The sequence below is a fragment of the Microcaecilia unicolor genome, chromosome 11 (assembly GCF_901765095.1).
Source record: "Microcaecilia unicolor chromosome 11, aMicUni1.1, whole genome shotgun sequence".
Lineage (NCBI taxonomy): Eukaryota > Metazoa > Chordata > Amphibia > Gymnophiona > Siphonopidae > Microcaecilia > Microcaecilia unicolor.
The window spans coordinates 135,600,583-135,628,098 of record NC_044041.1 but is presented as its reverse complement, the minus strand read 5'-3'; the positions used below and the strand labels follow the sequence as shown (position 1 = coordinate 135,628,098).

Sequence of the window (27,516 nt, the reverse complement as noted above, 5' to 3'; positions counted from 1 at the left end):
CACAGTGCGAACACCTCTCGACGGCCTCTGATGCTGACATCGCCTCTAAACCAGCTTCCCAGACTTCCCTTGCGCTCACGTACCTCTGAGTCTGAAGCAAGAATCGCTGCCTTACAAATTTTTTGGGATTTCTCCGTTAGTGCTTCGTCTCTCTTTTTTTTTTTTCCAGAGAAGCAGGAGAGAAACACAGGCAGACCCACTCCTTAAGTAGACAGGCTGGTGGGGGGAGACAGGCAGGAACCTGGCACCACCAGGTGTAGCCCCAATGTGCAAGAAAGCACCTCAACCCCAATTCAAGCTCAACAACCCCCGAGGGAACAGGATAGGAGCCAAATCAATGCAGAGCTGCACATCACGTCTCTTCACCTGCTAGATAGAGAGAATGGTAAAATTATGTATCATACCTGATAATTTTCTTTCCCTTAATCATAGCTGATCAATCCATAGACTGGTGGGTTGTGTCCATCTACCAGCAGGTGGAGATAGAGAGCAATCTTTTGCCTCCCTATATGTGGTCATGGGGTGCCGGAAATTCCCCAGTATGTCGATATCAAAGCTCCATCTGCAGGACTCAGCACTTAGAGAATTACACCCACCCACAAAAGGACACTCTGCCCAGCTTACCACTGCCGAAGCGGGGGAGGGGAAATATTCCAGCGCACCACCGCCGGGGCGGTGGACGGGAAACCACACCCGCCGACGCGGGGGGGAACTGGCTTATCCTGCTATTGCAACCGCGGGAGGAGGTGGCATACCCTAACACCGCCGAAGCGGGAGGTATACAAAGCTACCCTACAGCCACACGAAGCGGGAGGGAGCACCGGCATAATTTAGTTATCAATCCAGCCACCGCCGAAACGGGGAGAGAGGAAGCAGCAGCTCACTGTAACACAAAATCGTCTCTACTCGCAGAAACTTCAATTGGAAGAACTTGAACACGAAGTCCTCGTGAACAGGAACTGAAGACTGAACTTGAACCTGAAATATAACCAGAACACAAACAATACAGATATCTGAGAGGGGCTATGGATTGATCGGCTATGATTAAGGGAAAGAAAATTATCAGGTATGATACATAATTTTACCTTCCCTATCAAGCCGATCAATCCATAGACTGGTGGGATGTACCGAAGCAGTTCTCACCCAGGGCGGGACATGGAAATCCCTGAACGCAACACTAAAGCCCCAAACTGGGCCTCGCCCCGAGCAGCCACATTCAAGCGGTAATGTCGTGAGAAAGTATGAGCCGACGACCAAGTAGCCACTCTGCAAATCTCTTCCAAGGAGACAGATCTGGACTCCGCCATCGAGGCTACTTGTGCTCTAGTAGAGTGTGCCTTCAGCTGAATAGGCGGAATCTTCCCTGCTGCCACATAAGCTGCCACGATCGTCTCCTTGACCCAACGTGCCACCATAGGCTTAGATGCCTGCAGACCCTTATGAGGTCCAGCGAACAGCACGAACAGGTGATCCGACTTCCGGAAATCATTGGTCACTTCCAAAGTATCTGATGATGACCCGTCTAACATCCAGGTATTTGAGCGCAGGGTACTCCTCTAGTTAATCTTCCCTACGAAAGGAGGGTAGGCAAAGCTGCTGATTCACATGGAATTGAGAAACAATCTTGGGCAGGAAGGAAGGCACTGGGCAAATCGACACTCCTGCCTCAGTGAATCGCAGGAACAGCTCTCTACACGAGAACGCCTGGAGCTCGGAAACTCTTCTGGCTGAGGTGATAGCCACCAGGAAGACCGCTTTCAACGTCAGGTCCTTCAGCAATGCCCTTGGCAAGGGCTTGAAGGGCGGCTTCTGCAAGGTCCATAGCACCAGATTGAGATTCCACGTAGGCATTACAGTGTAGCGGAGGGCACAGGTGATTAACTCCTTTGTGAAGCCAGGGAAGCCCCCTTCAGACGACTCCTTAAGCAAACCACCACCTGGACTTTCAGCGAACTGAGCAACAGGCCTTTCTCCAGTCCCTCTTGCAGGAACGTCAACACTGAAGATATTGGAGCAGTGAAGGGCGATACAGAGCCTGCCTCGCACCACGACGCAAAGGTATGCCAAACCCTGGCGTAAGTGGTAGAAATAGAGCGCTTCCTCGCTCTTAGCATAGTGGCGATGACCTTGTCTGAGAAGCCCTTCTTCCTCAGCCGCTTCCGCTCAAGAGCCAGGCTGTAAGACCAAAGGGGGAGGGATCCTCCATCACCACAGGACCCTGATGCAAGAGGCCCCGCTCCGCTGGCAGCCGCAGAGGGCCGTCCACAGAGTCTGATTAAGTCCGCATACCAAGGACGTCTGGGCCAATCCGGACCCACCAGGATCACCCGGCCCGGATGCTTTGCCACCCGGTCTAGCACCCTGCCCATCATGGGCCAGGGCGGGAACACGTAGAGAAGCTCCTGTGCCGGCCACTGCTGGAGAAGAGCATCGATTCCCAGAGATAGAGGGTCCCGTCCTCTGCTGAAAAAACGCGGCACTTGGCAATTGGCCGATGACGCCATCAAATCCAGACTCGGCCGGCCCCAGTGCTTCGTGATGTCCAAGAACGCCCGAGCAGACAGTTGCCACTCTCAGGGATACAATGTATGGCGACTGAGAAAGTCTGCCTTGACATTCATGACTCCCGCAATGTGGGCCGTCGACAGCTGTTCCAGATTCGCTTCCGCCCACAGGCATAGCTTCATGGCCTCCTCGGCTAGAGGGGCGCTCCTGGTACCTCCCTGGCGATTGACATAGGCCACAGCTGTGGCATTGTCCGACAGGACTCGTACAGGCCTCAGCACCAGTACCGGGAGAAACTCTACAAGCACCAACCGAATGGCTCGGAGTTCCAGGAGTTTGATGGACCATTTCGTCTCCGCAGGAGACCAGAGCCCCCATGCTGTACGTCCCAGGCAGTGGGCTCCCCAGCCCGTCAAGCAGGCGTCCGTTGTGACGACAACCCACTCTGGGGTCGTAAGAGGCATTCCTGCAGACAGCTTGCCTGGCCTCAGACACCAACTCAGCGCCTTTCGCACCGCTGGATCCAAAGGAAGGCGTACAGCGTAATCCTCAGAGACTGGCGTCCACCGCCGCAGAAGAGAGTGCTGTAGTGGTCTCATATGAGCCCTGGCCCAGGGCACTAACTCCATCGTGGCCGTCATGGAACCCAACAGCTGCACACAGTCCCAAGCCCGAAGAGTAGAGGAGGCTAGGAACTGGTCCACCTGGGTCCGAAGCTTGACGCTCCGGTTGTCCGGCAGGAACACTCTGCCCACTTGGGTGTCGAATCAAACTCCCAGGTACTCCAGGGACTGAGTCGGGTGCAGCTGGCTTTTCTCCCAGTTGATGATCCATCCCAGGGAGCTCAGAAGAGCAATGACCCTGTCTGCAGCTCTCCCGCACTCCGTGTAGGAAGGGGCTCGGATCAGCCAGTCGTCCAGATAGGGATGGACTTGCACTCCCTCCTTGCGGAGGTAAGCCGCGATGACCACCATTACTTTGGAGAAGGTCCGCGGAGCCGTAGCCAACCCGAAAGGGAGGGCTCTGAACTGGAAGCGTCGGCCCAGTCCTGCAAAGCACAGAAAGCGCTGATGAGGCAGCCAGATGGGAATATGTAGGCAAGCTTCCTTGATGTCCAGGGATGCCAGGAATTCTCCCTTTTTCACCGCAGCTATTACGGAGCGGAGAGTCTCCATCTGGAAGTGCCGTATCTTTAAGGCCCGATTGACTCCTTTGAGGTCGAGGATAGGCCGCACAGCACCTCCCTTCTTTGGCACCACGAAGTAAATGGAGCAACGTCCCTTGCCAAGTTGATCTACTGGCACTGGGACCACCGCGCCCAGGCGGAGCAGGTTGTCTAAAGTCTGCTGTACTGCCGCCGCTTTGACTGGAGACTTGCAGGGAGAGTTTACGAACCCGTCTCTTAGGGGCCGGCAGAACTCTAGTTTGTAGCCGTCTCTGATGACTTCCAGAACCCAAGCGTCTGAAGTTACCCTGGTCCACTCGCCCAGAAACGAGGATAGCCGTCCTCCGATCTGCTCTGGGGCATGGACCAGGGCCCTGTCATTGGGTACGAGACCCTGGGGGAGGACCGGAGAAAGAACCTCCGGGACGGCGGTCCCTGCGAAAGGAATGCTGCTTGGGGGAGAAGTTCCGCTTGAAAGAAGAGGAGGAAGAGGAGGCCGACTTGCCCAGGCGATACCGACGAGCTTCCTGAAGTCGGCCCTTGGAGGGACCAGGGCGAGCACTGCCGGACCGAGTCCTGACCTCTGGCAACCTCTTGCCCTTAGATGTGCCGAGCTCTGTCACGATCTTGTCCAGCTCGTCCCCAAAGAGCAGCATGCCTTTAAAAGGCAACTTGGCTAGGCGAGATTTTGAGGCATAGTCAGCAGACCAGTGCTTAAGCCACAGCCACCACCGGGCAGAAACTGTCTGGGCCATACCTTTAGCCGAGGCTCTCAAGACATCATACAGCAAGTCTGCCAAGTAGGCCAGGCCAGAATCCGAGGGGGAAGCCCGCTGCAAAACGGTCAGGCATGCCCTGGCCACATAGAAGCCGCAAACGAGGCTTGCAAACTCAGGGCGGCCACCTCAAAGGCCGACCTTAAGGACGCCTCCAATCTCCTGTCCTGAGCGTCCTTCAGGGCAGTGCCACCTTTCACCGGCAGAGACGTCTTCTTAGTCACCATAGTGATTAAAGAGTCTACTGTAGGCCAGAGAAAGGTCTCCTGTTCACCCTCAGGCAAAGGGTACAGACGGGACATGGCTCTGGCCACCTTAAGGCTCGCTTCAGGGGCATCCCATTGAGCTGAAATTAAAGTCTGCATGGCTTCATGAACGTGGAAGGTTCTGGGCGGGCGCTTAGTTCCCAGCATAATGGCAGAGCCAGCTGAGGCTGAGAGAGGGCCTTCCTCCGGAGAGGAAATTTTCAGAATGCTCATGGCCTGCACTAACAGGCTGGGCAAATCCTCTGAGCGAAAAAGCCGCGCTGCAGAGGGGTCATCCGCTCCATCCGAGCGGGGATCAGTCTCCTCCACAGAATCCCCTAAGGACCTTTGGGAGAACTCAGATACGCTGCCCTCATCCACATCAGAGGAGACCGAGTCCCTTAGGGCCTGGAGATCCACCCGAGGGCGCTTGATCATGGAAGCCTCATCACCCTTATCAGACAGAGGAGCAGGGGCTGCATTTTGCATAAGGAAAGCCTGATGCAGCAGTAAAAAACTCAAGGGAGAAACCCCCCAGTCTGTGCACTTCTGCAGCCTGGGCCACGGCCCTAGAGGCACTCTCAACCTGCGCTCCCAAGAGCGGGGGAGAGGCGCGCTGTGTATCTAAAATGGCATCCGCCGCGACACTCCGCAAAGGAGCCACGCGGGAAGAATGGCGCTTTAATTTCGCCGACTTTATACCGTCGCACGAGTCAAGGGCAACCATACCATTAACGGTCTCCCACCTCAAGGGCGGCCCAAGAAGGAGCCGACCGAGCAGCGTAGCCGGCCACAACCAGGAGGGCGGCCAGCGGGGGATGGGCGCCTAAGGCGGGAAAAACCGCCGCACTGGAGAAAAACCCGGGGAAGTCTCCAGATTCCGAAAAGGCGCCCAAGAAAGGCGTCTCTGCCTTTGAACCCCCGCTTCCCCGCGCACACACGGTCCGGGGAGCATCTTTTCGCACCATAGCCATGTGGAGACCGTTCGTGGAACCCCCTGCCCGCTAGGAAAAGGTAAAATTACCTGCTTCTTGCTCCGAGCTGCAACGATTTGGAGTCCCAGTGAGTAGCTGCAACCAAGGACGTCTCTCTCTCAAGACGTCTATTTTTCCGGGGGTTTTTTTTTTTTTTAAACGGAGCCAGCGGGAGGGGGGAGAAAAGGAGGGACCTGGCACCACCAGGTTTGCACTTGCTCACGAAGAGCCCTCAACCCCAGGTACTCAACAAAACCTAAACAATTAGGCTTGGAGACCTAGCCAGAGCTGCTGCTGCTGTGCGACCCCACACCTACTAGATAGAGAACACACTGGGGAATTTCTGGCAGCACATGACCACATATAGGGAGGCAAAAGGATTGCTCTCTATCTCCACCTGCTGGTAGATGGACACAACCCACCAGTCTATGGATTGATTGGCTTGATGAAAGGGAAACTGAAATTAGGCTGGCTGCACATGCCCTCTTGTGGCTAACTTCGGTGTTCTCTCTATCTAACCTGCTAGTGGAGGGACATAACCTACAAGTCTCTGGATTGATCTGGGGACGCAATGGAAGATGCTGTTTAGAAGGGTCCAAGAAAAGCACAAAGGCAGACTGTCTGCAAACTCCAAGATGGAAAATGAACGAAGCAGATCGTTAAAAGACAAAACATAGTTTATTAGTAAAAACTAATTAAAATAAATGCACATAAACAGCCCAACAGGCCGTGTTTCGCCCAACAGGGCTGCTTCAGGGGCTACAAAAGAAATAATATAATAAAAACACATATTGCTTATTGTATGCATATAATATAAAATAATTTTATCAAAACGCATATCTATAAAAGAGTATGTATACATATCATACAATGAAATCTACATTAATATAAAATAGAATAAGACGTGTACATAAAAAGTATTGTGTATATATGAAAAATGTGTGACACCAATATCCCACAACAACAAATCAAATGAACTATATATATTTTTTATATGTATATTGCTATAAATTGACATAAACTAAAAGTCTCACAATAATATTAAAATGATCCACAAATACTAAAAGGCCATCTGTCCTAACCTAATGTTCCATCACTAAAAAAACAAACAAAAAAAATTATATACACAATTAGTACAACATAAAAAATAAAAATGGAAAAAATTAAAAATGGCGAGTTTCTATATTTAATTTTTTCCATTTTTATTTTTTATGTTGTACTAATTATATATATATATTTTTTGTTTATAGCAAGTATTCTTATTTTTTCTGTTTCTTAGCTCATTTCAGCACATATCCAATATCATCCATTATATTTGAGAGTAAAGGATTGTTGTGTAGGTGGGTGTCTTTCGATTAATGTTTGATTTATATATGATGATGATAATGTTTTTAGTTCATTTGATTTGTTATTGTGGGATATTGGTGTCATTTTTTATATATACACAATACTTTTTATTTGCATGTCATTCTATTTTATATTAATGTAGATTTCATTGTATGATATGTATACATACTCTTTTATAGATATGTTTTGATAAAATTATTTTATATTATATGCATACGATAAAGCGAATGCTACATACCTGTAGAAGGTATTCTCCGAGGACAGCAGGCTGATTGTTCTCACTGATGGGTTGACGTCCTCGGCAGCCCCCTCCATCGGAAAGTTTACTAGCAAAGGCCTTTGCTAGTCCTCGCGCGCCCATGCGCACTGCGCATGCGCAGCCGTCTTCCCGCCCGAAACCGGCTCGAGCCGGCCAGTCCAGTATGTAGCAAGACAATACACTTCAAGGGAAGACAACTCCAAAGGGGAGGCGGGCGGGTTGGTGAGAACAATCAGCCTGCTGTCCTCGGAGAATACCTTCTACAGGTATGTAGCATTCGCTTTCTCCGAGGACAAGCAGGCTGCTTGTTCTCACTGATGGGGTATCCCTAGCCCCCAGGCTCACTCAAAACAACAACCATGGTCAATTGGGCCTCGCAACGGCGAGGACATAACTGAGATTGACCTAAAAAATTTACCAACTAACTGAGAGTGTAGCCTGGAACAGAACAAACAGGGCCCTCGGGGGGTGGAGTTGGATCCTAAAGCCCAAACAGGTTCTGAAGAACTGACTGCCCGAACCGACTGTCGCGTCGGGTATCCTGCTGCAGGCAGTAATGAGATGTGAATGTGTGGACAGATGACCACGTCACAGCTTTGCAAATTTCTTCAATAGAGGCTGACTTCAAGTGGGCTACCGACGCAGCCATGGCTCTAACATTATGAGCCGTGACATGACCCTCAAGAGCCAGCCCCGCCTGGGCGTAAGTGAAGGAAATGCAATCTGCTAGCCAATTGGATATGGTGCGTTTCCCTACAGCCACTCCCCTCCTATTGGGATCAAAAGAAACAAACAATTGGGCGGACTGTCTGTGGGGCTGTGTCCGCTCCAGATAGAAGGCCAATGCTCTCTTGCAGTCCAATGTGTGCAGCTGACGTTCAGCAGGGCAGGAATGAGGACGGGGAAAAAATGTTGGCAAGACAATTGACTGGTTCAGATGGAACTCCGACACGACCTTTGGCAGAAACTTAGGGTGAGTGCGGAGGACTACTCTGTTGTGATGAAATTTGGTGTAAGGAGCCTGGGCTACCAGGGCCTGAAGCTCACTGACTCTACGAGCCGAAGTAACTGCCACCAAGAAAATGACCTTCCAGGTCAAGTACTTCGGATGGCAGGAATTCAGTGGCTCAAAAGGAGGTTTCATCAGCTGGGTGAGAACGACATTGAGATCCCATGACACTGTAGGAGGCTTGACAGGGGGCTTTGACAAAAGCAAACCTCTCATGAAGCGAACAACTAAAGGCTGTCCTGAGATCGGCTTACCTTCCACTTGGTAATGGTATGCACTGATTGCACTAAGGTGAACCCTTACGGAGTTGGTCTTAAGACCAGACTCAGACAAGTGCAGAAGGTATTCAAGCAGGGTCTGTGTAGGACAAGAGCGAGGATCTAGGGCCTTGCTGTCACACCAGACGGCAAACCTCCTCCAATGAAAGAAGTAACTTCTCTTAGTGGAGTCTTTCCTGGAAGCAAGCAAGATGCGGGAGACACCCTCTGACAGACCCAAAGAGGCAAAGTCTACGCCCTCAACATCCAGGCCGTGAGAGCCAGAGACTGGAGGTTGGGATGCAGAAGAGCCCCTTCGTCCTGCGTGATGAGGGTCGGAAAACACTCCAATCTCCACGGTTCTTCGGAGGATAACTCCAGAAGAAGAGGGAACCAGATCTGACGCGGCCAAAAAGGAGCAATCAGAATCATGGTGCCTCGGTCTTGCTTGAGTTTCAACAAAGTCTTCCCCACCAGAGGGATGGGAGGATAAGCATACAGCAGGCCCTCCCCCCAATCCAGGAGGAAGGCATCCGATGCCAGTCTGCCGTGAGCCTGAAGCCTGGAACAGAACTGAGGGACTTTGTGGTTCACTCGAGATGCGAAGAGATCTACCAAGGGGGTGCCCCACACCTGGAAGATCTGTCGTACCACACGGGAATTGAGCGACCACTCGTGAGGTTGCATAATCCTGCTCAACCTGTCGGCCAGACTGTTGTTTACGCCTGCCAGATATGTGGCTTGGAGCACCATGCCGTGTCGGCGAGCCCAGAGCCACATGCTGACGTCTTCCTGACACAGGGGGCGAGATCCGGTGCCCCCCTGCTTGTTGACATAGTACATGGCAACCTGGTTGTCTGTCTGAATTTGGATAATTTGGTGGGACAGCCGATCTCTGAAAGCCTTCAGAGCGTTCCAGATCGCTCGTAACTCCAGAAGATTGATCTGCAGATCGCGTTCCTGGAGGGACCAGCTTCCTTGGGTGTGAAGCCCATCGACATGAGCTCCCCATCCCAGGAGGGACGCATCCGTGGTCAGCACTTTTTGTGGCTGAGGAATTTGGAAGGGACGTCCCAGAGTCAAATTGGAGCAAATCGTCCACCAATACAGGGATTTGAGAAAACTCGTGGACAGGTGGATCACGTCCTCTAGACCCCCAGCGGCCTGATACCACTGGGAGGCTAGGGTCCATTGAGCAGATCTCATGTGAAGGCGGGCCATGGGAGTCACATGGACTGTGGAGGCCATGTGGCCCAGCAATCTCAACATCTGCCGAGCCGTGATCTGCTGGGACGCTCGCACCCGCGAGACGAGGGACAACAAGTTGTTGGCTCTCGTCTCTGGGAGATAGGCGCGAGCCGTCCGAGAATCCAGCAGAGCTCCTATGAATTCGAGTCTCTGCATTGGAAGAAGATGGGACTTTGGATAATTTATCACAAACCCCAGTAGCTCCAGTAGGCGAATAGTCATCTGCATGGACTGCAGGGCTCCTGCCTCGGATGTGTTCTTCACCAGCCAATCGTCGAGATATGGGAACACGTGCACCCCCAGCCTGCGAAGTGCCGCTGCTACCACAGCTAGGCACTTTGTGAACACCCTGGGCGCAGAGGCGAGCCCAAAGGGTAGCACACAGTACTGGAAGTGGCGTGTGCCCAGCTGAAATCGTAGATACTGTCTGTGAGCTGGCAGTATCGGGATGTGAGTGTAGGCATCCTTCAAGTCCAGAGAGCATAGCCAATCGTTTTGCTGAATCATGGGGAGAAGGGTGCCCAGGGAAAGCATCCTGAACTTTTCTTTTACGAGATATTTGTTCAGGGCCCTTAGGTCTAGGATGGGACGCATCCCCCCTGTTTTCTTTTCCACAAGGAAGTACCTGGAATAGAATCCCAGCCCTTCTTGCCCGGATGGCACGGGCTCGACCGCATTGGCGCTGAGAAGGGCGGAGAGTTCCTCTGCAAGTACCTGCTTGTGCTGGAAGCTGTAAGACTGAGCTCCCGGCGGACAATTTGGAGGTTTCGATGCCAAATTGAGGGTGTATCCTTGCCGGACTATTTGCAGAACCCACTGATCGGAGGTTATGAGAGGCCACCTTTGGTGAAAAGCTTTCAACCTCCCCCCGACCGGCAGGTCGCCCGGCACTGACACTTGGATGTCGGCTATGCTCTGCTGGAGCCAGTCAAAAGCTCGCCCCTTGCTTTTGCTGGGGAGCCGCGGGGCCTTGCTGAGGCGCGCGCTGCTGACGAGAGCGAGCGCGCTGGGGCTTAGCCTGGGCCGCAGGCTGTCGGGAAGGAGGATTGTACCTACGCTTACCAGAAGCATAGGGAGCAGTCTTCCTTCCCCCGAAAAATCTTCTACCTGTAGAGGTAGAGGCTGAAGGCTGCCGGCGGGCGAATTTGTCGAATGCGGTGTCCCGCTGGTGGAGAGACTACCACCTGTTCGAATTTTTCACCAAAAATGTTGTCCGCACGGCAAGGCGAGTCCGCAATCCGCTGCTGGATTCTATTCTCCAGGTCGGCGGCACGCAGCCATGAGAGCCTGCGCATCACCACACCTTGAGCAGCGGCCCTGGACGCAACATCAAAAGTGTCATAGACTCCTCTGGCCAGGAATTTTCTGCACGCCTTCAGCTGCCTGACCACCTCCTGAAAAGGCTTGGCTTGCTCAGGGGGAAGAGCATCAACCAAGCCCGCCAACTGCCGCACATTGTTCCGCATGTGTATGCTCGTGTAGAGCTGGTAAGACTGGATCTTGGACACGAGCATAGAGGAATGGTAGGCCTTCCTCCCAAAGGAGTCTAAGGTTCTAGCGTCCTTGCCCGGGGGTGCCGAAGCATGTTCCCTAGAACTCTTAGCCTTCTTTAGGGCCAGATCCACAACTCCAGAGTCGTGAGGCAACTGGGTGCGCATCAGCTCTGGGTCCCCATGGATCCGGTACTGGGACTCGATCTTCTTGGGGATGTGGGGATTAGTTAAAGGTTTTGTCCAGGTCGCAAGCAATGTCTTCTTTAGGACATGGTGCAAGGGAACAGTGGACGCTTCCTTAGGTGGAGAAGGATAGTCCAGGAGCTCAAACATTTCAGCCCTGGGCTCGTCCTCCACAACCACCGGGAAGGGGATGGCCGTAGACATCTCCCGGACAAAGGAAGCAAAAGACAGACTCTCGGGAGGAGAAAGCTGTCTCTCAGGAGAGGGAGTGGGATCAGAGGGAAGACCCTCAGACTCCTCGTCAGAGAAATATCTGGGATCTTCCTCTTCCTCCCACGAGGCCTCACCCTCGGTGTCAGACACAAGTTCACGAACCTGTGTCTGCAACCTCGCCCTGCTCGACTCGGTGGAACCCCGTCCACGGTGGGGGCGTCGAGAGGTAGACTCCCTCGCCCGCATCGGCGAAGCTCCCTCCGCCGACGTAGTCGGGGAGCCTTCCTGGGAGGTGGCCGCGGTCGGTACCGCACGCGGTACCGACATCGGGGACCTCAACCTGGGCGATGGGCCAGCCGGCGCCACGCTCGACGGTACCGGAGGCGCAAGCACCGCCGGTACCGGAGGGGTAGGGCGCAACAGCTCTCCCAGAATCTCTGGGAGAACGGCCCGGAGGCTCTCGTTCAGAGTGGCTGCAGAAAAAGGCTGAGAGGTCGATGCAGGCGTCGACGTCAGAACCTGTTCCGGGCGAGGAGGCTGTTCCGGGCTGTCCAGAGTGGAGCGCATCGACACCTCTTGAACAGAGGGTGAGCGGTCCTCTCGGTGCCGATGCCTGCTGGGTGCCGAATCCCTCGGCGACCCAGAGCTCTCGGTGCCGACACGGGGAGGGGACCGGTGTCAATGCTTCTTCGACTTCTTCCGAAGCATGTCACCGGAGCTCCCCGGCACCGACGAGGAGGACGTAGAATCCATCCGTCGCTTCCTCGGGGCCGAGACCGAAGAGGGTCGATCCCGGGGGGGCTGTACCGCAGGAGCCCTCAGGGTAGGAGGAGACCCACCTGAAGGCTCACCGCCACCAGCAGGGGAATGGACAGCCCTCACCTGCACTCCTGACGATGCACCCCCGTCCGACGACATCAGCAGACGAAGTCTCGGTACCACCGTCGATGCAGTCGCCCGATGCCTCGGCGCCGATGCAGAGGTCCGATGCCTCGATGCAGTCGATGGAGCGGCAGCCAAGGAAGATGGTCCGGACGCTGACGACGTCGATGCACTCGATGCCTCCGGTGCCGATGTCGACGAAGAGCCCGAGAACAAAACGTTCCACTGGGCTAATCTCGCTACCTGAGTCCGCCTTTGTAACAGGGAACACAGACTGCAGTTCTGAGGGCGGTGCTGGGCCCCTAGACACTGAAGACACGCAGAGTGCCTATCAGTGAGCGAGATTACCCGGGCGCACTGGGTGCACTTCTTGAAGCCGCTGGAAGGCTTCGATGTCATGGGCGGAAAAATCACGCCGGCGAAATCAAAAGCCGAAATGGCGAAAATTGAAGCACCAAAATTTAAGGGGAGAAAAATCTCGACCGAGGCCAAACTAGGCCTACCCCGACAACGAAAGAAAACTTACGGGGCAAAAGCTGAGAAATTACGGGAAGGGCAGAAAACCCGAAAGGGTCTTCCGGAACACTGCCGGAGCGCTTCCCTAACTTTTTGCAACGAAAAAGAAGAAAAAACACGTCGAAAAGGACGTGCGAGGTCGACTCTCTGGGGCACGAACGGCGTAACACGACCGTACCGAGCGCGGACGAAAGAAGACTGGCCGGCTCGAGCCGGTTTCGGGCGGGAAGACGGCTGCGCATGCGCAGTGCGCATGGGCGCGCGAGGACTAGCAAAGGCCTTTGCTAGTAAACTTTCCGATGGAGGGGGCTGCCGAGGACGTCAACCCATCAGTGAGAACAAGCAGCCTGCTTGTCCTCGGAGAAACAATATATGTGTTTTTATTACGTTTTTATTATATTATTTCTTTTGTAGCCCCTGAAGCAGCCCTGTTGGGCGAAACATGCCCTGTGTCGGGCTGTTTATGTGCATTAATTTTAATTAGTTTTTACTAATAAACTACGTTTTGTCTTAACGATCTGCTTCGTTCATTTTCCAACCAGGTACTGTTTAGAAGCCATGTCTGCTGACCAGTGGTGGAGCCACAGAAGACGAGCCGAAACCGCTAAAGCCATCTGTTTAGCAGATGCCCTGACCAGGTCATAAAGGCGTCCACTAAATAAGCCAGAGCCGACGCCATAGGAGGACCAGCAGAGGGGAGAGAAGCAGGGTCAGGAACCTGTTCTATACCCTGCTGGAACCAAGAAAGACAAGCCCTGGCAGCATAAGAACTGCAAATAGAGGCCTGTAAGGCCAAAGCTGCCACCTCAAAGGGACGTTTAAGTGAAGCTTCCAGACATCTATCCTGAACGTTTAAGCGCAACCCCACCTCCCACCTGAAAAGTGGTCTTCTTGGTGACTGCAATAACCAAAGCGTTCACTTTAGGCAAGGAAAAAGAATCTAAAGTCTGAGCAGAAACCGGATAAAGTTGGGCCATAGCCCTAGCCACTTTGAAAACACTCAGGGTCAGACCACTGAGTGGAAATCAGCTCTTGAATGGAATCATGCAGAGGAAAAGCTTTAGAAGGTCTCTGCGTGCTTGCCATTTTCAAATTAACTGAGGTTGACGCCTGAACCTCTGGATCTGAAATATTCACAGCCTCCAAGTCCTGCAAGATCAGGACAGGTAACTCATCACGATGAAAAATCCTGACAGCCGTCAGGTCATCCTGTTCAGCAGGAAGAAATTCAGCCTCTTCCAAGTCCGCCAGCCTAGAAGGACAGCCAGACTCAGAGCCCGCCAAAATAGGAGAATGAGGTCCCAAGGACCCTTCCTCTGGCAAAGAAGTAACCCTCCTACGCTTAGCCCCAGAATCCTCAAGAGGCAAGAATGAACCCAAATCTCCCTGAGAAAGAGAAGCCTCTCTGCCTACCAAAGGCTCTTGAGGAGGAGGAAGGGGAGGGGGGCGGCACTGGATACCCTTTCTTCATCAAATAAGCCTGATGCATTAACATGATAAATTCAGGAGAAAAATCAGAACCCGAAGGGGCAAGCAGGTGAAACTGCAGAAACCACCTCAGAAGAAAATGGCGCTGGCTCCACAACTGCCTCCGACACGGGAAAACCAAACATGCGCCGCCGAGACAGACGTGCGGGAAGACTCCCCTACAATCTACCCGGACCCCTCCGAGTCGGACACGACCTTGGAGGGATCTGGGTGTCGTCGTCGATGATACGCTGAAACCTTCTGCTCAGTGTGCTGCTGCGGCTAGGAAAGCGAATAGAATGTTGGGTGTTATTAGGAAGGGTATGGAGTCCAGGTGTGCGGATGTTATAATACCGTTGTATCGCTCCATGGTGCGACCGCACCTGGAGTATTGTGTTCAGTACTGGTCTCCGTATCTCAAAAAAGATATAGTAGAATTGGAAAAGGTACAGCGAAGGGCGACGAAAATGATAGTGGGGATGGGACGACTTTCCTATGAAGAGAGGCTGAGAAGGCTAGGGCTTTTCAGCTTGGAGAAGAGACGGCTGAGGGGAGATATGATAGAAGTGTATAAAATAATGAGTGGAATGGATCGGGTGGATGTGAAGCGACTGTTCACGCTATCCAAAAATACTAGGACTAGAGGGCATGAGTTGAAACTACAGTGTGGTAAATTTAAAACAAATCGGAGAAAATTTTTCTTCACCCAACGTGTAATTAGACTCTGGAATTCGCTTCCGGAGAACGTGGTATGGGCGGTTAGCTTGACGGAGTTTAAAAAGGGGTTAGATAGATTCCTAAAGGACAAGTCCATAGACCGCTATTAAATGGACTTGGAAAAATTCCACATTTTTAGGTATAACTTGTCTGGAATGTTTTTACGTTTGGGGAGCGTGCCAGGTGCCCTTGACCTGGATTGGCCACTGTCGGTGACAGGATGCTGGGCTAGATGGACCTTTGGTCTTTCCCAGTATGGCACTACTTATGTACTTATGAGCATTCAGCTATGCAAGCGCCCGCTGCGGAACGGTGAGAGCCGCAGCGGGAACACTATGACACTTTCCACTGCCATAGCAAGGTCCGCCCTCCCCCCCCCCCCCCCCCCCGGAGACAAAGCAAAATGCTGCTCAAACAAAAACCTCACCGAGGCAGAGAACTGTTTCAAGCGGCAGCAGCGACTCTCAGAAGGAGTTTACTGTAGTCCAGCTCCCTACAGCCTGACAGCTGCTCAGAAAATCAGACGAGCTCGTCCACCTTATTATTATTTTTTTTTGTTTGTTTGTTTAGCTGGCTGTAAGCTGCAGAGCTGTGAGGAGCAACTTTTTTTTTTTTTTGCAGTACAGGGAGCTAAGAGAGCAGAGGAGACAGGGTAGGACAGGGACCTGCAAAACAAGTTATGTCCCTAAGGTGGGCACCGTTCAGCCACACACCCCCAAGCTCAACTGGCAGACTAGCCCAGGAGCCTCCTCAAGTAGAATCCAGGAGCTGGGAGGAATCTGTCCACAACCTGTGGAAGATAGAGATATACTGAGGTGATGGGGAGCCCAGGGTCACTGTTATCTTTTCAGTGTCTATCTCCACCTGCTGGTAGGCGGATACAACCCACCAGTTCCTGGATTCATCTGCTGCTGAGGCTAAGGAAAATTCTGCTTTTAGGCCATCTACAATAAATATTCATCAGTTGAATCTGTAAACAAAAGGCAGCTTTGTTCAAGTGTGGAAAAACCAGACCAAAGACACTGCGATCCAGCCTAAAGAGTGGTTCACTTCAACTCCAAGAGGCATGGGAGTGGACATCACTGCTGCTGAGCCCAAAAAGGTTTGCTACAGCATGTTCTGCCAAGAAGAGGTTAAGTTGGAAAGACAGGGATGGGAACACACAGGCACAAGTCTCAATCTTACCATAAGTGAAAGATGGAATCATGGCATTAGGTACGCAGATAAGGAAATGAATTAAAACAATATATCCCAAGGGAGGGAGGGAGGGGGAAAGACAATACACCCCCCCCCCCCCCAACTGAAGTCAAAAAGTTAAACACTTAGAACGTCACATTCCAGGCAGCCTGTCTTCTATTCACTTATTGGAAAGTTGCCACATGCCCCTCTTTTCTGCTCCCCCCCCCTCAAAACTGGTACATGGAAAGTCAGATCCCCCTCCCCGGTCCTACCTCCACATAAAGCCTGGTACAGCAAAGTCTAGACACTGTAAAATTATAAAAAACAAAAACACACATGTTTATCAGTCTCAGGTTAACAGAAAAAGGATTAATCAAGCTTAAAAAAATTAAAGGTCTGGCTGAAATTTTACTGGCATCCAAATTTATGATTTTCCCTCCATCTGTAGATGAATACCATACCTATTCGCAGACTCTGAAAACCAACTAAGAACCCCCCACTGTAGTGGGCTGTTTCACTCAGGTGTTGCATCAATCATTAGCAACACAACTGCGTGTAGCTTACTGTACATCACATCAGTGCACACTGCTGAGTTTACTGCATCTAGAATCAACTGAGTGGCTTTAGAAAAAATTCACAACCCATAGTTCTTTGCACCTACAAAGAGCAGCCCCAACCCATGTAACCACACTTAATTGCATGGGATTAGCGTACCCGATCTGTACCGTTTTGCAACCGATCAGTGGATGGCAAATGGGAGCAAGCTGTTCCCAATAGCCATCAGGACGGCTGTATCTCGGTTGACCTCGTGTCCTGCAAGCCACAAGGACCCAATTAAACAAAAATTCTCTCAAACACTCTCACCTTCAAGTTTAAAATGCAGAGTACCGCGACCTGTCCACATACGATTCCCGCCCGTACCGTGGAAGGTCATACAGTGAACTTCGAGAGACTGATGAGACTGGAGACAGTCGAGTGCGCTCAATCGTGTAGGTGGCTCCAATGCTGGAGGACCCGGTGGAGGAGCGGCGCAGGGGGCTCCGGTCCCGAGTGAAATAGGAGCTCGGAGGGAGGGGGGGAGGCAGCAGGCGTCGTTCATACGCATCTATGGTGGTAGTTAGGCGCTCTCTCAGTGTGGTGCTTTGAAATGGTGGAAATGGGGGCAACCGCCGGTCAGTGTAGAATTCATATGTGGTGGCATATGGCCTCACACGGTATCTTTGGTAGTAGTCGACCACTCCATACCGATCCCGATCGTCGTAATATAACCGCTCCCCATACTCTGAGGGGTACGTGGAGGGTCGTAGTGCAGTGTACTGGTTAGCGTAGGTATCCGCGTATTCAACCTCATATCCCGTTCGGTCTATGGGACATTCTTTGGACCAATGGCCCTCTTTCCCACAACGGTAGCAGCTGCTCTTGTCTCCCATCCCAGGCGCGGTCCGAAGCTGACTTGTAGATAACTGCACGTGCATTCGTTTGCCTTTAAGAGAGCAGACGCAAGAACAGTTGCTTTAACACATGCCGACATACGAAAACCATATAAACAATATCCACTATGAAGACTAAACCACTGGTTCCCAAACCTGGTCCTGGAGGCACCCCAGCCAGTCAGGTTTTCAGGATATCCATGATGAATATTCATGAGATAGATTTGCATGCAACAGAGGCAGTGCACGCAAATCTCATGAATATTCACTGGATGTATCCGGAACACCTGACTGGCTGGGATGCCTCCAGGATCAGGTTTGGGAACCACTGGACTAAACAAAAAAAAGAAAACCTATATGCTTTAAGGGCAATTCCCAAAAAGTTGGTTGGGCTTCACCTGTACAACTTTGGGAGTTGTCAGTAAAGCTATTTAACCCAAGATTTATCCCCAATTAACAGAAAAATATACGTGCTTATTCCACATGTATATGCTTTTATACATGGGGAACGTCATTTGAGGGAACACGTTTAAGTTAAGAAAGTTTACATGCATGTATTGGATTTTTCAACCTAATATCCCCCACTCCACCCTAAGGAAATCTACAAGATCCTCACAACTGTAGATAAATTCTCAAAGGCGTAATACAAAAGAAATCTGTATCTGAAAATCCATCAACAGGTATGAGAAGACCACCCATGTATTGCACTTCATTCCCCACCTCTTTTAGGCTTTAGGGTCCAATTTTCTTTTTGCTTGCTGGGACCACTGTAAAGGCATCACTTAGTCTCAAGCTTTACAGCAATCCTTGCTAGCTGAGACATTTCATATTCTCTTGATCACAGGTGGCAGCAACAAGAGGTGGGCATGAAGAGGGTTAAAGTCACCAGCTAAGGACATTCCACACTACCTGCTGCTGATACTGCAGGAAGGGAAGCTATGATATGGAATGCACCACTAGATTATGGCCTCCTAAATGGGAGTAAACAGGGGCAGGGCTGGGGACACAAGAGCCCCCACACTTCTCTCTGGTCCCTCTATTGCCCAAACCCCCCCGTTCTTACTACATCATTTCCCTTACCAAACCTTTATCCAATATGATCCCATTTTAATACTTACACCCCTAGATAATAAAAACAAATATTACAAGACCTCCAATCCCATCCCCTTATCCACTTTCTCCTACCCCCAACTTAGCCAAACCATGAAGGCCAACAGCAGCAGTGGTTAATAATACCAGTAGTCAGTAAAGGGTCCTTTATGTCAGTGTGCACTCACAGACCAATACTCTGTACAGCAGGGGTTCCCAGACTGAAAAGTTGATAATAAAGACAGACGCAGCACTTGGAAGAAGTTTTCCTAGTCCTCCTTTCCCTGTCACTATATCAGATCCAGCCCCCAAAGCAATCCGTTTTGCCTATTCACTAACATTCCACTTTCTATTCCTCCTACAGATGAGCTTCCAGGCAGCTGACCATGAGTAGCCCAGCCTTAGGCTCTGTGGTCCTTCTCAGTGCTTTCTCACTGCTCAGATCCGCCTTGTTGTGGTAGGACAAAAAGGTAATAACCACAGGAAGAAAATGAGAAACAGGACCAAGTAAACAAAGTTACTTACCTGTAACAATTGTTCAAGGGCAGCAGGATAAATTAGGTGTTGTCCAATGGAATCCTGCATGGGAACAGCTCTCAAGGTTCAGCAAAACATTTGCTAGAGTGCTCTACTGTGCACATGTGCATCCCCCCCCCCCCCCCCGCCCGCTGTTATGCAGAATATATCACCCATCAAAACTCTAGCTAATAGAATTCAACTCCAGAGGGAGCAGGGGTGATAAGGTAAAAAAGGTTTGTTTTCTTTTAGTCATAGCAGATGAATCCAGGAACTCAGTATTTCTCTTGACAAGCAGAGCAACTGCCAACTTTGTTCTCTAAACTTCCCCACATGCAAAAGACAGGAAGAATCGACCACAAAAGGGCAAACAAATGTAACCCATATCTACAATTCAGAACAGAGAAAGAAACCAACTCAACAGTAGCCACATTCATCTGCTCATGACTAAAAAGGAAGAAAATGATCTGGTAAGTTATGTCCCTTTGCGTCAGAGCAGATGAGTCCATGAACTGAAAGGATGTAGCAAAGCAGTCATTATGAAGATGGGATCCAGAAGCCCCCTAAGCAAGAGCGATGTGCCAAAAGGCACATCTGACTGTGATGCCACATCAACACAATTAGCGCTTGGAAAATGTGTACGCTGATGCCCACATAACCAACTGGCAGATCTCAAGGGAGTACATGCAGCCCTCTGCCCAAGATGTAGACTGCAATCAGGTAGAATGAGCCTTCAAAGAGAGTGGGGATTGTTTCCCTGCAAGCAGGTAGGCCAACGCAACTGTCTCAAAACCAGCACGCAATTGTAGGCTTGGGAAGCCAGAAACCCCTTTTGTGGCACCCAAAACAAAAAGGAACAGATAGCGCTGCTATTAGTTGCCTCCAGATATTGCAGCATCAAGACATTGAAGGAAGGCAGGCAAAGTCCTCCCCGCAGTGCCCCTGCTGGAAGGAGGGAAGGAACAATGGGTCAATGCAGGTAGAGGAAATTACCTTTGGCAAAAAGCTCCGCACTGTCATCCCCGACCTCAAAAAAACAAAACGAAACAAAAAAAAAAAAAAAAACACCCAACCACAGAGGAAAGGGACTCTGTGCAACAGTGCCTGAAGCTTGGAAACCCTCTGTACTAAATAAAATAGCCACGAGAAAGATTTTAGGGTGAGATCCTTAAGGGACACATGGTGGAGAGGTGCAAAAGGCAGATGCTGCAGAGTCTGCAGGACCAGGTTAAGAAACCATGCGGGATACAACACTCATTTAAGTCATGTCAGTTGAGCAGTAAAGGACGAATTCATTAGGGGTCACAGTGGAAACAGAGCAGTTCCAATTGAGGCCAGCAGACCCAGTTTCCCTTTACCTTGAGAAAAACCGAGGGGCCTTTGGACAGAGACCAGATGCCATGAAGTCCCGAGTCAGACCCCCCCCCTCTCCATATCGAGGGTGTGGTGACTGAGGAAGTCCACCTGAACATTCAGCAACCCCCACATTGTGTGTTGCTGACATGGTCACTTTGGCCTTTGCCCAGCAAAACAGCATCTGAGCCTCTAATGCTAGCTGCTGTCTGGAGCTGCGAGTGGTCATGAAGGCCCTATTCTCCTTTCCGGAGGTTCTGTGTGCTTGCCCGGTCTGATTTTATCTGACAACTCGACAATCACATATCAAATCTGGACCAGGCAACTGCACAGAACCTCCCAAAAGGAAAGCAGGGCCTTCTGTACTGCTCACAGTTTCTGTCAACTGATGGGCCAAAGAGCCTCTGTTCTGCTCCAGTCTGTCAAGGTAAAATTATGTATCATACCTGATAATTTTCTTTCCATTAATCATAGCTGATCAATCCATAGACTGGTGGGTTGTGTCCATCTACCAGCAGGTGGAGATAGAGAGCAATCCTTTTGCCTCCGTATATGTGGTCATGTGCTGCCGGAAACTCCTCAATATGTCGCTATCAAAGCTCCATCCGCAGGACTCAGCACTTAGAGAATTACACCCACAAAGGGACACTCTGCCCAGCTCACCACCGCCGAAACGGGGGAGGGGAATTAACCCAGCTCATCCCCACACAAGTGGGGGAGGGGAATCCGTCCAGCTCATCCCCGCGGAGCGGGGGGAGGGACACCACCCCGCCGATGCGGGGGGGATCTGGCTTATCCTGCAACCGCAACCACGGGAGGAGCTGACTGACCCTAACACCGCCGAAGCGGGAGGGGTACAAAGCTGCCCTACAGCCGCTGGCAGAATTTAGGTCTCAATCCAGCCCCATAAAACGGAGGGGAGAGGAATGCAGCAGCTCACTAACACAAAATTGTCTCAACTCCTGAAGAATCCAATTGAAAAAACTTGAACACGAAACTCCTGAACAGGAACTAAAGACTAAACTTGAACCTGAAATGCAACCAGAATAAAAACAGTACAGATATCTGGGAGGGGCTATGGATTGATCAGCTATGATTAATGGAAAGAAAATTATCAGGTATGATACATAATTTTACCTTCCATATCATCATGCTGATCAATCCATAGACTGGTGGGATGTACCGAAGCAGTACTCACCCAGGGCGGGACATTGAAATCCCTGACCGCAACACTGAAGCTCCAAACCGGGCCTCCGCCCGAGCAGCCACAGTCAAGCGGTAATGCCTGGAGAAGGTATGAGCCGATGCCCAAGTTGCTGCCTTGCAAATCTCTTCCAAGGAGACGGACCCAGCCTCCACCAACGAGGCCGCCTGAGCTCTAGTGGAGTGAGCCTTCAGCCGGATAGGTGGCACCTTCCCCGCAGCCACATAAGCCGCTGCAATGGCTTCCTTGACCCATCTTGCCACTGTAGGCTTAGCAGCCTGCAGACCCTTACGAGGACCTGCAAACAGGACAAACAGATGATCCGACTTCCGGAAATCATTGGTCACTTCCAAGTATCTGATGATGACTCGTCTCACATCTAGATATTTGAGAGCAGAGTACTCCTCTGGGTAGTCCTCCCTACGAAAGGAAGGGAGACAGAGCTGCTGATTCACATGGAAGCGAGAAACAATCTTGGGCAGGAAGGAAAGCACTGTGTGAATAGACACTCCTGTCTCAGTGACCTGCAGAAAGGGCTCTCGACATGATAGCGCCTGGAGCTCGGAAACTCTTCTGGCTGAGGTGATAGCCACCAAAAAGACTGCTTTCAACGTCAGGTCTTTCAGAGATGCCCTCGACAAGGGTTCAAAAGGCGGCTTCTGCAAGGCTCTTAGCACTAGATTGAGATTCCACGCAGGTACCATTGAGTGCAGAGGAGGGCGCAGGTGATTAACTCCCTTGAGAAAGCGCACCACATCTGGCTGCAAAGCCAGGGAAGCACCCTTCAGGCGGCCCCTGAAGCAAGCCAGAGCCGCTAACTGGACTTTAAGGGAACTGAGCGACAGGCATTTCTCCAGACCTTCTTGCAGGAACGCCAACACTGAAGAAATTGGAGCAGTGAAGGGAGAAAGTGAGCCTGTCTCACACCACGATGCAAAGGTACGCCAAACCCTGGCGTAAGCAGTAGAAGTAGAGCGCTTCCTCGCTCTCAGCATAGTGGCGATGACCTTGTCTGAGAAGCCTTTCTTCCTCAGACGCTGCCGCTCAATAGCCATGCCGTAAGACCAAAGGGGGAGGGATCCTCCATCACCATGGGACCCTGATGCAACAGGCCCCGCTCCGCTGGCAGTCGCAGAGGTCCGTCCACTGAGAGCCTGATCAAGTCCGCATACCAGGGACGTCTGGGCCAGTCCGGACCCACCAGGATTACCCGGCCCGGCTGCTTTGCCACCCGGTCTAGTACCCTGCCCATCATGGGCCAGGGCAGGAACACAGAGAAGCTCCTGTGTCGGCCACTGTTGGAGAAGAGCATCTACTCCCAGATAGAGGGTCCCATCCTCTGCTGAAAAAGCGCGGCACTTGGCAATTGGCCGATGACGCCATCAGATCTAGGCTCGGCTGGCCCCAGCGCTTCGTGATGTCCAAGAACGCCTGAGCCGATAGCTGCCACTCTCCGGGATCCAAGGTATGGCGACAGAAAGTCCGCCTTGACATTCATGACTCCAGCAATGTGGGCTGCCGACAGCTGTTCCAGGTTCGCTTCCGCCCACTGGCATAGATTCATGGCCTCCTTGGCTAGAGGGGCGCTCTTGGTACCTCCCTGGCAATTGACATAGGCCACAGCTGTGGCATTGTCCGAGAGGACCCGTACTACTGGCTTCAACGCCAGTACCGGGAGAAACTCCAAAAGCGCCAACTGAATGGCTCTGAGTTCCAGGAGGTTGATAGACCACTTTGCCTCTGCAGGAGACCAGAGCCCCTGCGCTGTCCTTCCAAAGCAATGGGCTCCCCAGCCCGTCAAAGAGGCGTCCGTTGTGACGACAACCCACTCTGGGGTCAAAAGAGGCATCCCTGCGGACAACTTGTCTGTCCTCAGCCACCAGCTCAGCGCCTTGCGCACCGCTAGGTCCAAGGGAAGGCGCACAGCGTAATCCTCCGACACTGGAGTCCAGCGCTGCAGCAGAGAGAGTTGTAGTGGTCTCATATGAGCCCTGGCCCAGGGCACTACTTCCATCGTGGCAGTCATAGAGCCCAACAGCTGCACATAGTCCCAAGCCCAAAGAGGAGAGGCTACTAGGAACTGGTCCACCTGAGCCTGAAGCTTGACAATTCGATTGTCCGGCAGGAACACTCTGCCCACTTGGGTGTCGAAACAAACTCCCAGATATTCCAGGGACTGAGTCGGGCACAGCTGGCTTTTCTCCCAGTTGATGATCCACCCCAGGGAGCTCAGAAGAGCAATCACCCGGTCTACAGCTCTGCCGCACTCTGCATAAGAGGGGGCTCGGATCAACCAGTCGTCCAGATAAGGATGGAATTGTACTCCTTCCTTTCGTAGGAAGGCCGCGATGACCACCATTACTTTGGAGAAGGTCCGCGGAGCAGTAGCCAACCCGAACGGGAGGGCTCTGAACTGGAAGTGTCGGCCCAGGACTGCAAAACGCAGAAAGCGTTGATGGAGGCCAGATGGGAATATGCAGGTAAGCTTCCTTGATGTCCAAGGATGCCAGGAACTCCCCTGCCTTCACTGCCGCTAGAACAGAGCGGAGAGTCTCCATTCGGAAGTGCCGAACTTTCAAGGCCCGATTGACCCCTTTGAGGTCGAGGATAGGCCGTACAGAACCTCCTTTCTTTGGTACCACAAAAGTAAATGGAGTAACGTCCCTTGCCAAGCTGATCTTCTGGCACCGGAACGACCGCACCCAGGCGGATCAGATTGTCCAAAGTCTGCTGCACTGCCACAGCTTTGACCGGAGACTTGCAGGGAGAGTGCACAAACCCGTCTCTTAAGGGTCGGCAGAACTCTAGCTTGTAGCCGTCTCTGATAACTTCCAGCACCCAAGCGTCTGAAGTTACCCTGGTCCACTCGCCCAGAAACGAGGACAGGCGTCCTCCAATCTGCACTGAGCCATGGACCAGGGCCCCGTCATTGGGTACGAGACCCTGGGGGAGGACCCGAGGAAGCACCTCCGGGACGGCGGTCTCTGCGAAGGGAATGCTGCTTGGGGGAGAAGTTCCTCTTGAAGGAAGAGGGGGCAGAGGAGCCCGACTTGCCTGGGCGATACCGACGGGCTTCCTGAAACCGTCCTTTGGAGTTACCGGGGCGAGCACTGGCCCGAGCCCTGACCTCTGGTAACCTCTTGCCCTTAGACGTGCCGAGATCGGTCACAATTTTGTCCAGCTCAACCCCAAAGAGCAGCTTGCCTTTAAAAGGCAATCTAGCCAGGTGAGACAGAGGCGTGGTCCGCAGACCAATGCTTCAGCCAAAGCCACCGCCGCGCAGAGACTGTCTGAGCCATACCTTTAGCTGAGGCTCTCAAGACATCATACAGCAAGTCTGCCAAATAAGCCAAGCCCGATTCCAGGGCCAGCCAATCAGCCCTCAAGGAAGGATCAGAGGGGGAAGCCCGCTGCACAATCGTCAGGCACGCCCTGGCCACACAGGAGCCGCAAACTGAGGCCTGCAAACTTAAAGCAGCCGCCTCGGACGACCTTAAGGCCGCCTCCAATCTTCTGTCTTGGGCGTCCTTTAGGGCCGTGCCACCTTCCACCGGCAACGCCGTTTTCTTAGTCACCGCAGTGATTAAAGAATCCACGGTAGGCCAAAGAAAGGCCTCCCGTTCACCTTCAGGCAGAGGATAGAGGCGGGACATAGCCCTAGCCACTTTGAGGCTCGCTTCTGGGACATCCCATTGAGCCAAAATCAAGGTGCGCATGGCCTCATGCACGTGGAAGGTTCTAGGCGGGCGCTTCATCCCCAGCATAATGGCGGAGCCAACAGAGGCTGAGGGACAGACGTCCTCCGGAGAGGAAATCTTCAAAATGCTCATGGCCTGCACTAACAGGTTGGGCAAATCCTCTGAGCGAAAGATCCGCGCTGCAGAGGGGTCATCCGTTCCATCCGAGCGGGAATCTGTCTCCTCCAAGGAATCCCCAAAGGACCGTTGGGAGAACTCAGATACGCTGCCCTCATCTACATCAGAGGAGACCGTGTCCTCTAGGGCCTGGAAATCCACCCGAGGGCGTTTGCTTCCGGAGGCCTCAACCCCTTTATCAGACAGGGGGGCAGGGGCAGCGTTTTGCATAAGAAAAGCCTGATGCAGCAGCAAAATGAACTCAGGGGAGAATCCCCCCGAACAGTGCACTTCTGCAGCTTGGGCCACGGCCCTAGCCGCACCCTCAACCGGCGCTCGCAAGAGCGGGGGAGAAACGTGCTGCGCATCCAAAATGGCGTCCGGCGCGAAAATCCGAGAAGGAGCCGTGCGGGAAGAACAGCACTTAACTTTGGCCGCTTTCTTACTGTCGCCCGAATCAAGGGCGACCATAGTATTAACGTCTCCCAGCTCGAGGGCGGCCCAAGAAGAAGCCGTCCGAGCAGAGTGGCCGGCCAACATGGAGTGGGCGAGCAGCGGGGGATGGGTGCTTATGGCGGGAAAAACCGCCGCACCGGAGGAAGAACCGGGACACTGACCGGCCTCCAAACTGATGCTTAACAAAGGCGATTCAGGTTTTGAAATCTCCGCATCCCCGCTAGACGCACCCACGCGGTCCGGGGAGCGAATCCTCGCGCCCTCGCCCTCCGACGCCATAAGCCACTTGGAGACCAAACGGGGAACCCCCTGCCCGCTATAAAAAGGTAAAATTACCTGCTTCTCGCTCCGAGCTGTAACGAACTGGTGTCCCAGTGAGCAGCTGCAATAAACGTTGAAATAAACGCCCTTAAAGACGTCCAAAATTTTTTTTTTTTTTACGGAGCCAGCGGGAGGGGGGGGGGGGGGGGGGAGAAAAGGAGGGACCTGGCACCACCAGGTTTGCACTTGCTCAAGAAGAGCCCTCAACCCCAGGTACTCAACAAAACCTAAAAATTAGGCTTGGAGACCTAGCCAGAGCTGCTGCTGTGTGTGACCACGCTCTCTATCTCCACCTGCTGGTAGATGGACACAACCCACCAGTCTATGGATTGATCAGCATGATGATATGGAAGCTTGAATTCGTTGTACCATCAGCCACCGAGGAGAGGCCAACTGGGCCCCTGCTACAGGAGGGCCAAGTTGAAGCACCATGCCATGCTGCAGCAAGCCTGTAGAGTTGACAGCTAAAACACTGTAATCCTGAGACATTGGTGACCATCAAAACATGATCGACAGCTGAAATGGGTACATGGGCCCAAGGAACCATTTCCAAAGTCACATTCACTGACCCCAGTACCTGCATATACTCCCATGGGCAAGGGCAGGGAGAATGCAGTAGACAAACAGCCTATGCCTGGAGCTTCAAGCAATGGGAATCTGGCAGAAACATCTACCCCGAGTGTCAAAGAGCACTCCCAGGTACTCTAAGATCTGAGAAAGGGTCAAGTGAAGCCCTGATCAGCCAATCATCCCAGTACAGATGACTCAAATCCCCAACTGCCAGACAAATGTTACTACCACCATCACTATAAGCTGCCCAGAGATGGCTTAAGCATTACATAGCGATGGTAAGCATTA

General features: G+C 52.2%; 1 protein-coding gene across 2 annotated transcripts in view; it reads right to left on the bottom strand.

Moving 5' to 3' along the window:
- The window catches only part of LOC115479482 (RNA-binding protein 4B-like), a 125,610-nt gene that overhangs the window by 36,220 nt on the left and 61,874 nt on the right, over window positions 1-27,516 (bottom strand). The window contains exon 3 of one of the 2 annotated variants that reach the window (XM_030217411.1): window positions 17,300-17,918. The exons of the other annotated variant lie outside the window; for it this stretch is intronic. Coding sequence (XP_030073271.1) covers window positions 17,308-17,918 — 611 coding nt within the window. The 3' untranslated portion in view covers window positions 17,300-17,307. The remainder of the gene's footprint in view (window positions 1-17,299; window positions 17,919-27,516) is intronic. 2 annotated transcript variants of the gene reach the window in all.